This window comes from Mobula birostris, chromosome 1 (assembly GCF_030028105.1).
Source record: "Mobula birostris isolate sMobBir1 chromosome 1, sMobBir1.hap1, whole genome shotgun sequence".
Lineage (NCBI taxonomy): Eukaryota > Metazoa > Chordata > Chondrichthyes > Myliobatiformes > Myliobatidae > Mobula > Mobula birostris.
Window position 1 is genome coordinate 225,358,284 of NC_092370.1, and position 12,064 is coordinate 225,370,347.

The following is a 12,064-nucleotide window of genomic DNA, read 5'->3' on the forward strand; positions in this document are numbered from 1 at the left end:
CCCTGATGGTATTGTGTAATGGACGACAACCTGGCTGTACTTCTCATCACTGAGGATTCCATTAATTCTGACCAGATTACCAACTCCATTTTCAGAAACGTAGCCCCAGACCTGCAGGGAATCTCCACTGTGCTTCACTGTTGGCTGCAGGCACTCGTCCATGTCACACTCTCCAGTGCTTCTTACGGACAAATTATCTCCTGTTTCAGCTAAAAATTCCAAAATTTTGACTCGTCAGTCTAGAGCGCTTACTGCCATTGTTCAGCACCCAAGTGTTTGTGTTTTTGTAGGTGAGTCTCTTGGCTTTGTTTCCACTTCAAGGGAATGGCTTTTGGGCAGCAATTCTTCCATGAAGACCACTTCTGATAAGACTTCTCCATACTGTAGAGGGGTGTACTTGGGTTCCAGTGGTTTCTGTGAGATCAGAGCTGATAACAGCGCTGCACTTCTTCTGATTTAGAAGGGACATCAGTTTGATGTCTGCAACACACACAAAATGCTGGTGGAATGCAGCAGGCCAGACAGCATCCATAGGAAGAATCACAGTCGACGTTTTGGGCCCAGACCCTTCGTCAGGTCTTCACGTGCTGCTATTGTGACTCCCGTCTCCCCTTCCCCCAGCACCACTCTGCAACCCTGTCTCCCTCAGATCCCATCATCAGCTCCTGGGCCCTCAGGGGCTCCATCTTCCTCTCATCCCAACCCTCCCCTCTCCACTGACACTACCAGCCTCCATCCCCCTCCCTCCTCTGATCCCAGCTCTCATCCGTGCCGGGTCTTTACCATCCCCTCCAACCTTCAACTGTCGGAGGCAGGACGCTCTGTCCTCAGTAAGGGCCTTACCTTTGTCCCCCTTCGCCCACACCTCAGCGAGTTCCGCGTGCGCCATGACGCTGAACTCTTCTTCTGCCGGCTCTGTCTTCGAGCCTACTTTTTCAGCAAGGACTCCCCCACCCCTACCGATGACCCCTTCTCCCGTCTTCAACCCTCCTCCTCCTCTTCATGGACACCCCGCTCTGGTTTTTTGCCTGCTCTGGATCTCTTCATTGCTAGAGTCCTGACGAAGGGTCTCGGTGGAATGTCAACTGTGCTTCTTCCTATGGATGCAGTCTGGCCTGCTGCGTTCCACCAGCATCTTGTGTGTGCTGCTTGAATTTCCAGCACCTGCAGATTTCCTTGAGTTTGATGTCTCTCTCGTCTTCAGTTTCAGTGGCCGACCACTACGTTTCTGTTCCTCAACTTTGCCTGCTTCTTTGTGCTTCTTCAGATGAGCTTGGACAACACATCTTGAAACTCCTGTCTGCCATGAAATTTCTACTTGGAATGACCACCTTGTGCCTTGTTTCTATCTCACTCTTGCCGTGGTATAAGAATAGATGATTTGAAGGTTAAACTGTCACATCTGCCACGCCCTCCCTTTGGTTGTCCTTTGTCAATTTTGATTGTTTCTTCAGCTGTTTTTGTTTCAGTTAATCAGTTTAGTTCGTTCAACTCACTAGCACCTGTTAATCTTTGTTTAATCACGCATTGGGAGCTATACCTTCCCCTGGGCAGTTAATCTGATCAATCATTCTAGTTAACCCTCCCACCCCCCTCTGTCTATTATCCCTGACACTGCATGGCACTGTAAGCACTTTAAGCATTTTATAATGCTGCTTACAATGTAAATACAAGCTGGTATTTATGTACTTATGAACATTTTATTCCGTATCTGTACTTTAACCTCTGTTGGATCCAGCAGTTTAATCCTTAGATTTGACTGCTTTGCTGTTACTTTCTTTGAGGTTTAACAGTTAATTATCTGCTTGTATTTTAAGTCGTTTTTTAATGCATATAACAGTTTAATATGCCTCTTGTGGCTATATAAAGTATAATTCTGGTAAGCTCTGTAAGTTCTTGAATAAGAACTTGGCATTACAGTAGAGAAGCTGGGGCTACTCAATATGAGATAATATTCATACTAATATTCATTAGCATAATTTATATCTTTTTTTACTGGTTTAAAGATGATTATTAATAGAATAGTTCAAACTGTAATGTGTGTCTACTGATCTGCCTAACCATGACATAATCATATAAATACTTTGAAGGATATATACCCTTTGATGTTTCATGTTAAGTAGTTTTTTGTTTATTTTATTCTTAACACAGACACCACAGTTTTTCTGCCTCTGACATTTCAGATATAATGATTCTAGAATCAAATGGGGATAGTTGGATCTGACTGTTTAGTTCTTGGATTAGACTGTTTAACTGTAATATTATTTTGCAGTTTAACAATTATCTGCTTGTATTTTAAGTCATTCTTATATGCATATAACAGTTTAATATGCCTCTAGTGGCTATACAAAGTACAATTTTGGAAAGCTCTGGAAGTTTCTTCGTTCTGCATTACTTGAATAAGTGTTTTCTCATTGGTTAACTTGATACTGCAGTATATAGTAGTGAATTCTGATTGGTTGACTCTTATCTAGAAATTTGAATGGAATTTTCCTTATCTCTATGGGTATAAAAATAGCTAAACACAAAGTACCACCATCTTAGTATCTTAATCTTCCGAGCACCTTAGTTTGGCCTTTAAGCTTTCTGCTACTAGCTTCTGCTCCTTTTTCCTTTGCTCTATAAGCACTTAATAAAATGATTGTGAAGCAACAAATTTTGTGCCTCTTTCCTGACTTCTGAAAGAATCTTGGATATAAACTCCAGAATCCAACAAGTGGCATAGTTGGCAGGATTGCATGCAACAAAAGGGGTAAGAACTTCCTCTTATGTTCCAAATTGTCTGAGCAAGAACTTATTTCTAGCTTCTTGGTCATCAGATAGGAGATGGGAGAGGGGAACTGCCAGGTTGCTATTTTAAAAATAGACCTTTAAAGAAGAAATGCAACATGATAGAGCCACATGCAAACTGATAGAGCATGGATTAAGTACACAAGCCAGTAGAGTGTCAAAAAGTAAATTTGTATAAGCAGTGGAGCATGAAAAAAAGGGAATAAATTCTTGTGAACCAGTAGAGTCCATAAGTAGATTTAAATATTGAGCACATCTACGTGAAGCATTGCCGCAGGAAAGCAGCATCCATTTAAAAGAAGCACCAAGAATATATGCAGTAAACCCGACAGCTGGAAATATGGAAACAAAGTTGAACTCTATATCTCAGTCAAACATGCAAGGTTACCTGGCACAGCAAATGGACTCACTGGATTGTAGAAGATGATCAACAGATTCTCCCAATGGTGGTGGAATCTATAGCTCAGGGCACAAGCTTGACAAACATTTGAAAGATGCATGAAATGCCAGAAAGTAAATCCTGGAGCAGTGGGAAAGTTACCCCAATTAAGTGCTCCTGCCCCACCTGGTCCAAGTGGACCACATTTCTTCACCGAAGTGTCAGAGATATTCAGACATGCAAATACTCAGACACCTTTCCTTGTACTTGTGTAATGGCGTTGGTATCTGGTGACTCTGCATGTGCTCTCCTGAGTAAACTGCCCTCCACACTATCCTATACCCAAGAAACCCTTCTAAACCTCCAATCTGCTACATATAGCAAGATCAACAACACCCTGCCGAAGCTACAGACCCAGCTGGAGATCACCGTGCCAAAATTGCATCTTAAACTCTGGACTGCACCCAGACCCGACCAGCGAAGCCTGGTCCGAGGCCCACCACGTTCCCGGAGGCCCGCGGCCTGCTACCGTGCTGGATCGTTTGGAGACATGGCCCATTCCGACCAGCACCTCTCCAGAGCAGACAACCACACAGAAGTGACGTCGGAGACCTCAAGGTGCCCCAGGCTCTTCCCCGGAGCGACAACCGTAAAGCCCTGTAGGTGGCCATCCACAGCTGCCAGAAGTGAGGCCTCCGCCGCTGACCTCAGAAATTGAGCCCGAGGCTCGGCTGGAGCGGAGGCCTCTGCAACCGTGACTCAGCTCACGGACTTGTTTCAGCCGGCAGCCCGGCCCTCCGGGGCCCAATCCAGCCGGCAGCCCGGCCCTCCGGGATAAGTGTTGGCTCTGGGGCCCGATTCAGCCGGCAGCCTGGTCCTCTGGGATTATGTGTCAGCTTTGGGGCCCGACCTGATTGACAGCCCGGGCCCCCGGCAGCTGGAGGTGGCAGTGGAACCTCCCCCGTCACTTGGCCTGACCCGGAGCGCCCAATGATGCAACCCGCCGATCGATCCCCGCGGGACGTGTCCACCTACCTCAAAGAGCTGACAACAACACACTGCATCGATGGAAACCTGGAAAGATGCACTACTTACCGAGGAAGCGTGGGAAAAGAGCTGGGCTGCTGGTCAGATTGAAGCTGAGGGGCTTCAGGGTCCCTATGCCCACCATCCTACTAGCTAATGTGCAAGCCATAGAGAACAAGGTGGATGATCTTAAAGGGAGACTCGTCTACTGCAGCGAGCCGCAGAACTGCTGTGTATTCTGTTTCACCGAGATCTGGCTCTCCCCTGCCACCTCTGTCTGTGCCATCCAACTGGAGGGATTTTCGATCCATCGGATGGACCGCACGGCGTCTTCGGTCAAGACGAGGGGAGGTGGTGTCTGCCTACTGATCAACACTGCGTGGTGCTCGGACACAGTGGCACTGACAAGCTCCTGCAGCCCGGACCTGGAACACCTATCGGTGAAGAGTCGTCCCTACTATCTGCCACGGGAATTCACCTCGGTCATACTGACAGTGGTCTACATTCCCCCCCAGGCGGACGTGGAGTGTGCTCTGAACATACTGTATGCCAACATCAGTGAACCTGAGACCAGGTATCCAGAGGCTTTGCTCATTACAGCTGGGGACCTTAACCAGGCCAACCTCAGAAAGGCGCTGCCGAAGTTATACCAGTATGTCTCCAGCCCCACTAGAGGCCTGAATATACTTGACCACTGCTACACAGCAGTCAAGAATGCCTACCGTTCCGTCCCACGACCTCACTTCGGAAAATCGGACCATCAGGCCATACTCCTCCACCCGGCTTACAAACAGAAACTGAAGCGGGAGGTCACAGTGTCAAAAGTAGTGTCGCGTTGGACAGAGGAAACAGATGAGGTTCTTCGTGGCTGCTTTGAATCGGTGAACTGGTTAGTATTCAAGGACTCGGCGGCTAACCTTGATGAGTATGCCTCAGCTGTCACAGACTTTATCTGGAAATGCACGGAGGACTGTGTGTCTCGCAAGACGATCCGGGTATTCCCTAACTGGAAACCTTGGATCAATTATGAGGCTAGAGCTGAGGCTTTTAGGTCCGGGGATACCAGTCGCTACATGGAATTCAGGCGTGAACTCCGGAAAGCTATTAAGGGCGCCAAGAGGCAATATCGAGCCAAGTTGGAAGCCCAGGCTAACCAAAGGGATGCGAGTAGACTATGGCAGGGTCTAAATGAGATCACTGGGCGCAAAGAAAAGGCTGGGAATATCAATAACTGTGGTGCTTCTCTTCCTGACGAACTTAACGTATTCTACGCAAGATTCGAACAGAAGAGGAGCGTCCCGCTCCCTCTGGATGAACCGGACCTGGTGGCACCGAGATTCATCGTCACCGAGGAGGACGTTAGAAGGGCCTTCCTGAAGATAAATCTAAGGAAGGCAATGGGCCCAGATGGCGTCCCAGGACGGGTTCTTCGGGCCTGTGCAAGCGAGCTGGCTGGAGTGTTTGCTGACATCTTCAACTGCTCCTTGCTTCAGTCTAAGATCCCCTCGTGTTTTAAGAAGGCAAGGATGATCCCCGTGCTGAAGAAGAGCAAGGTGGCATGCCTGAATGACTATCGACCTGTGGCTCTGACATCAATTGCTATGAAGTGCTTCGAGCGATTGATTATGGCACACATCAACCACAGCCTACCGGTCAACCTCAATGCTTTACGATTCACCTACCGGAGCAACAGGTCAACGGCAGATGCCATCTCTCTGGCCCGACATTCCTCCTTAGAACACCTGGAGAATAAAGACACATACGTAAGGCTCCTTTTCATTGACTACAGCTCTGCCTTTAATGCCATCATTCCAAACAAACTGATTCCTAAGCTCCGGAACCTAGGCCTTAGTACTCAGATCTGCAGCTGGATCTTCAACTTCCTCACAGACAGAACCCAGGCTGGAAAAATAGGGGACAAGCTCTCCTCTACAATCACTCTGAGCACCGGTGCCCCACAAGGCTGTGTACTCAGCCCCCTGCTGTACTCACTGTACACCCATGATTGTGTAGCCAAGTTTCCATCAAACTCAATATATAAGTTTGCTGATGACACAGCAATTGTAGGCCGTATCTCGGGTAATGATGACTTTGAGTACAGAGAGGAAATTAAAGACCTGGTGGCATGGTGCGAAGACAATAACCTATCCCTCAACGTCAGCAAGACGAAGGAATTGGTTGTTGACTTCAGAAGGAGTAGCGGGCCACATGACCCCATCTACATCGGTGGTGCTCAGGTGGAACAGGTCAAAAGCTTTAAGTTCCTCGGGGTCAATATCACAAATGACCTAACTTGGTCCAACCAAGCAGAGTCCACTGCCAAGAAGGCCCACCAGTGCCTTTACTTCCTGAGAAAACTAAAGAAATTTGGCCTGTCCCCCAAAACCCTTACTAATTTTTATAGTCATAGTCATAGTCGTACTTATTGATCCTGGGGGAAAATTAGATGCACTGTAGAAAGTATTCTTCTAGGGTGCATCACAACCTGGTATGGAAGTTGTCCTGTCCAAGACCGGAAGAAGCTGCAGAAGATCGTGAACACGGCGCAGCACATCACACAAACCAATCTTCTGTCCTTGGACTCACTTTACACCGCACGCTGTCGGAGCAGTGCTGCCAGGATAATCAAGGACACGACCCACCCAGCTAACACACTTTTCGTCCTTCTTCCCTCCAGGAGAAGGCTCAGGAGCTTGAAGACTCATACAGTCAGATTTGCGAACAGCTTCTTTCCAACTGTGATAAGACTGCTGAACGGATCCTGACCCCGATCTGGGCCGTACCCTCCAAATAGCTGGACCTGGCTCTCGGTTTTTTTGCACTACCTTACTTTCCCTTTTCTATTTTCTATTTATGATTTATAATTTAAATTTTTATTATATTTACTATGGATTTGTACTCCAGGGAGCGCGATGCGCAGAATCAAATATCGCTGTGATGATTGTACGCTCTAGTATCAATTGTTTCGCGATAATAAAGTAATAGTGGACAAGATGTGTGGAAACTATTCCAGCAAGGAAAGCTACTGCCACACACACACAGCAACATCTCTAATCAAGGACTGTACTCCAGGCTGGGGATTGTTGTGTCACATTGACTCTGACCAAAGAAAACATTTCACTGGAATAATGTTGACTGATGAACATTGAATTCTCTTTCCAATGCCCACATCATTCAGACTAAGTATGATGAGGGAAGAGGTACCATGGCCTACAGCTCTTCCTGTGGCCTTGTGGAGCGTCTGAGCAACCCCATACAAAAAAACTAACCTATGTCCATTCAAGGAGGTAACTATGTCACTTCCAGGGGCCCCCGATCTGAGAGAGGCTGATATACACGTTATGGCAGAGAAGTATTGTGTGAAATTAACTCAAGCTGTACAGCCTGCTTCTCAACACATTTCTGCCACTTGGAGGGTCCAACAGAAGGAGGACAGGACCTGATTCCTGGTGGTGGGTCCTGATTAAGAAATCGCATAAGGAATCACTGGGAGCTCGATGGGAAAGTCCTTATCGAGTGCTGTTGACTACCAACTCAGCAGTGAACGTAGAAGGTAAAATTAAGTGGACACACGCCAGCCACTGCAAGCGAGCTACTGTGGTACCTATCCAACAAGGACAACAAGCTCTGTGGTTAACGTGTTAGTAAACACCTATAATAAGCAAATGCTCTGAGAGGCTGGTCGAGAACTACATCTGCAGCTTGCTACCACCCACACCGGACCCCCTACAATTCACCTACCGACACAACCAAACGACAGATGACACAATAGCCACAGCTCTTCACACTGTCCTTACTCATCCGGAGAAGAGGGATGCTTATGTGAGAATGCTGTTCTTGGACTACAGTTCAGTATTCAAGACCATAATTCCCTTCAGGCTAGACAAGAAGCTCAGAGACCAAATGCTTCACCCTGCCTTGTGTGGCTGTATCCTGTACTCCCTGTCAGATTGCTGGCAGGGATGGTAAGAGTGGGCTCCCTCACCTCTGCCCTTTGACCCTCAACACAGGTGCCCCTCAGGGCTGTGTACTAAGCCCCCTCCTTTACTCCCTGCATACCCATGACTGTGTTGCCACCCACAGTTCCAATCTGCTAATTAAATTTGCTGACGACACTACGCTGATTGACCTAACCTCAACGAGGCAGCTTACAGAGAAGTCGACATCACCCTGACACAGTGGTGTCAAGAAAACAACCTCTCTCTTAACGTCGCAAAAACAAAGGAGCTGGTTGTGGACTACAGGAGGAATGGAGACAGGTTAACCCCTGCTGACATCAATGGATCTGGGGTTGAGAGGGTGAACAGCTTTAAGTTCCTCGGTAGACGCATCACTGAGGATTTCAGGTGGTCTGTACATACCGGCTGTGTGGTGAAAAAGGCATAACAGGGCCTCTTTCACCTCAGATAGTTGAAGAAGTTTGGTGTGGGCCCCCAAAATCCTAAGAACGTTCTATAGAGGCATTGAGAGCATCCTGACTGGCTGCATCACTGCCTGGTATGGGAACTGTACTTTCCTCGATCGCAGTACTCTGTAGAGAGTGGTATGGACAGCCCAGCGCATCTGTAGATGTGAACTTCCCACTATTCAGGACAGTTCAAAGACAAGTGTGTAAAAAACGCCTGAAGGATCATGGGGACCTGAGTCACCCCAACCACAAACTGTTCCAGCTGCTACCATCCGGGAAATGGTACCGCAATGTAAAAGCCAGAACCAACCGGCTCCAGGACAGCTTCTTCCACCAGACTATCAGACTGCTAACTCATGCTGACACAATTGTATTTATAAGTTATATTGACTATCCTGTTGTACATGCCATTTATTATAAATTACACATTGTATATTTAGACAGAGACATAATGTAAAAATTTTTACTCCTCATGTATACGAAGGATGTAAGTAATAGAGTCAATTCAATTCAATTCACTTGGTTACAATGCCTGTGCTGCTGGTTTACAGTGAGCAAATCACTAACCAGCCAGAAGAACTTCAAGTTAGTCAACGACTACTAGACATTATGAAGATCATTCTAATATTATTAGTTGTTGTTATATTTTTGACAATTTTCCCCTACTCATAATGTGACAATTGAGGTGATTCATAGTGTATATTTGGGAGTATCATGTGAATTTGTTGATGCTGTTAATGACTCTAGCTGTTGGGTATGTCAATATATATCATAAACTTCAAAATATTCAGCAATGCTGGGCATTCCTGCAGGTCAAGAACAAACATGCACCCTCTTTATTAAATACTCCAGTAACAGCGGTGTTGACATTATTCCTGTGACTCATTATTCTCAAGAGAGATGATCATGCCCCCCACATACTGTATTGTCTTAAACTGGATCATTCATGTAAATATAATCAATTTGCTGAATTGTAATATTTTTCTGATTGTCCATGAAAATCCCGGAGTCATTACCCCGTTTACGACAACGTAAAGTGTAATTGCATGAACTATTCCAGTTGGGCAGATGGGGCTTGTCAGCTCATCTAGGAGAATGGAAACTGATCTCAAATCTCCACTGATTTGTGGCTATACCGGCTCACGGGGAAGGCTTCAGGAGTAAACCAAGAGGAAAAATCCCAAGCTTGGAGTTCCTAAGGCAGTCCTATGTAGATTACGATGCTGACTGGTAACTCTCGTAAAGCTGCTAATGCCAGTCTCTTCCACTCCTTTGGTTTCATCAGCTGCGTGGACAACAGCTCACTCTCCATATCGCGCTGCTCTGGCTTGCATGTCACTTAGACAGCAAGGAAGCAGTATTCATGGTCAGCCCTGACCGGCCGAGGGCCTCAGGTAACCAGCATGATCTAGAGAATATTATGTCTGACCTTATTTACGTCTTATCCTGGGATATATCCACAGCTAATGTTTGTGACAAAGCTATTAAAGCTTCTCATGTGTTCTCTATAAACGCTACCTTTTGCTTGAGTTCAGAAGACACTATTCCAGTAGGGCATAGTTCATGCAGTTACTCTTTACGTTGTCGTAAATGGGGTAACAACCCTGGAATTTTCATGGACAATCAGAAAAATATTACAATTCAACAAATTGCTGTCGAGTAATAAGAAATGGTCTAAATTCATGGAACAATACATGCCTTTTGTCTGAAAATGGAAGATGAACCTCTTCCACGTAATTGGTTGGAATGTTTTTCTTGCCATGAGACATACACACACTCTTTACCTTTACCTCCCAAGTCTGGAAGTAAATGAGACATTTCAGAAAGAGATTATTTTGAATCAATTTTATTCCCATTTTATGACGTTGCAAGGAGTATAAGAGGGATGCTGCTGTAGCTTTAGAAAGATAAGCAAAGACATTACTGAAGCCTTGAGAAAAATTAAAACTGAAATGGTCGCCATGCCTAAGATGGCCTTTCAAAATCATATGGTATGAGATCTTCTCCTAGCAGTTAAGTGGGGAATGTGAGCAGTTACAGGCAAGGAGTGTTGTACCTGACATATCTGAAGACATGAAGACATAACTAATTTGGCTGATCACATTTGTAAAGAAGCAGCTAAAATACATCAATCTGACGGGTGGCATTTCTTTGAATGGATTCAATTAAGTCTCAGAAGCTGAGGTTAATATTCATACTATTGTGCTTTATCATAATTTACATTTTTACTTGTTTAAATGCAATCATTAATGGTTCAAACTTACGTGTGTGCCTACTACTCTGCTTAACCATGACATAATCTTATGAATACTTTGAAGAATATATATCCTTTGATGTTTTATAACATAAGTAGTTTTTAAATTATTTTATCCTTAGCACAGATACCACAAGTTTTTCTGCCCCTGAAATTTCAGATGTGATGATTCTAAAGGTGTGATTTAGAATCTAAGGGGATCGTTGGATCTGACTGTTTAGTTCTTGGATTAGAATGTTTTACTGTTATATTCTTTTGCAGTTTGACAATTATCTGTTTGTATCTTAAGCAGTTCTTATATGCATATAACAGTTTATATTGCCTCTAGTGGCTATAGAAACTATAATTCTGGAAAGTTCTGAAAGCTTCTTTGTTCTGCATTACTTGAATAAGTGTTTTCTCATTAGTTGACTTGATATTGCAGTATTGAATAAGTGACTTCTGATTGGTTGACTCTTATTTGGAAATTTGAATGGAATATTCCTTATTTTTATGGATATAAGATAGCTAAGCACAAAGCAACTCCATATTAGAATCTTAAGATTAATCTTCTTAGCATCTTAGGTTTGTCTTTGAATATTCTGCTACTAGCTTCTACTTCTGTTTCTTTTGTTCTATATGCACTTAATAAAATGACTATGATTGTGTCTCTTTCTTAATTTCTGAAAGAACCTCAAATTTAAATACCAGAATCCAATACCACTAACTTTAATTTGATATAATTCTTTATTTATAATTGCTTCTTATGCACATCGCACCAATACACCACAGCAAATTCCTAATCCAATGCATGCAAATGTACAGTATATGTTGAATGAAGTTGATCCTTATGGTCTTGTGAGTTATAGATTGTGTGCTTCTACCTCTTGTAAACAGGTTTTCTATGTTATGCCTGGAGTTTAGTCAGGACCCACAGCCCATGATGCGATTGGTGAAGTCATTTGTGTCCTGATGAGTCTGTGTAAGCCCAAAGGGCCGGAGACTGACTTTTATAATGGATGAAACCTCAGTGAGAACTCAGGAGGTAGCACATTCCTTACCTTCTTCAAATCTCTCATTAACAAGATGTTTTTGCCCAATGAACTGCCACTTACTGGATTTTTTTTGTTTATCGCACCATTCTCTGTAAACTCCAGAGTCTGTCGTACATGAAAATCCCAGGAGATCAGCAGTTTCTGCGATACTCAAACCACCCTGTCTGTTACCA

The 12,064-nt window shown here is 44.7% G+C and overlaps 1 protein-coding gene across 1 annotated transcript in view; it reads left to right on the forward strand.

Annotated features, from left to right (window-relative positions):
- The window catches only part of LOC140194034 (uncharacterized), a 70,767-nt gene that overhangs the window by 27,945 nt on the left and 30,758 nt on the right, over positions 1-12,064 (forward strand). The window contains exon 6 of the mRNA XM_072251389.1: positions 3,951-4,060. Within this exon, the coding sequence (XP_072107490.1) occupies positions 3,951-4,060 (110 nt within the window). The remainder of the gene's footprint in view (positions 1-3,950; positions 4,061-12,064) is intronic.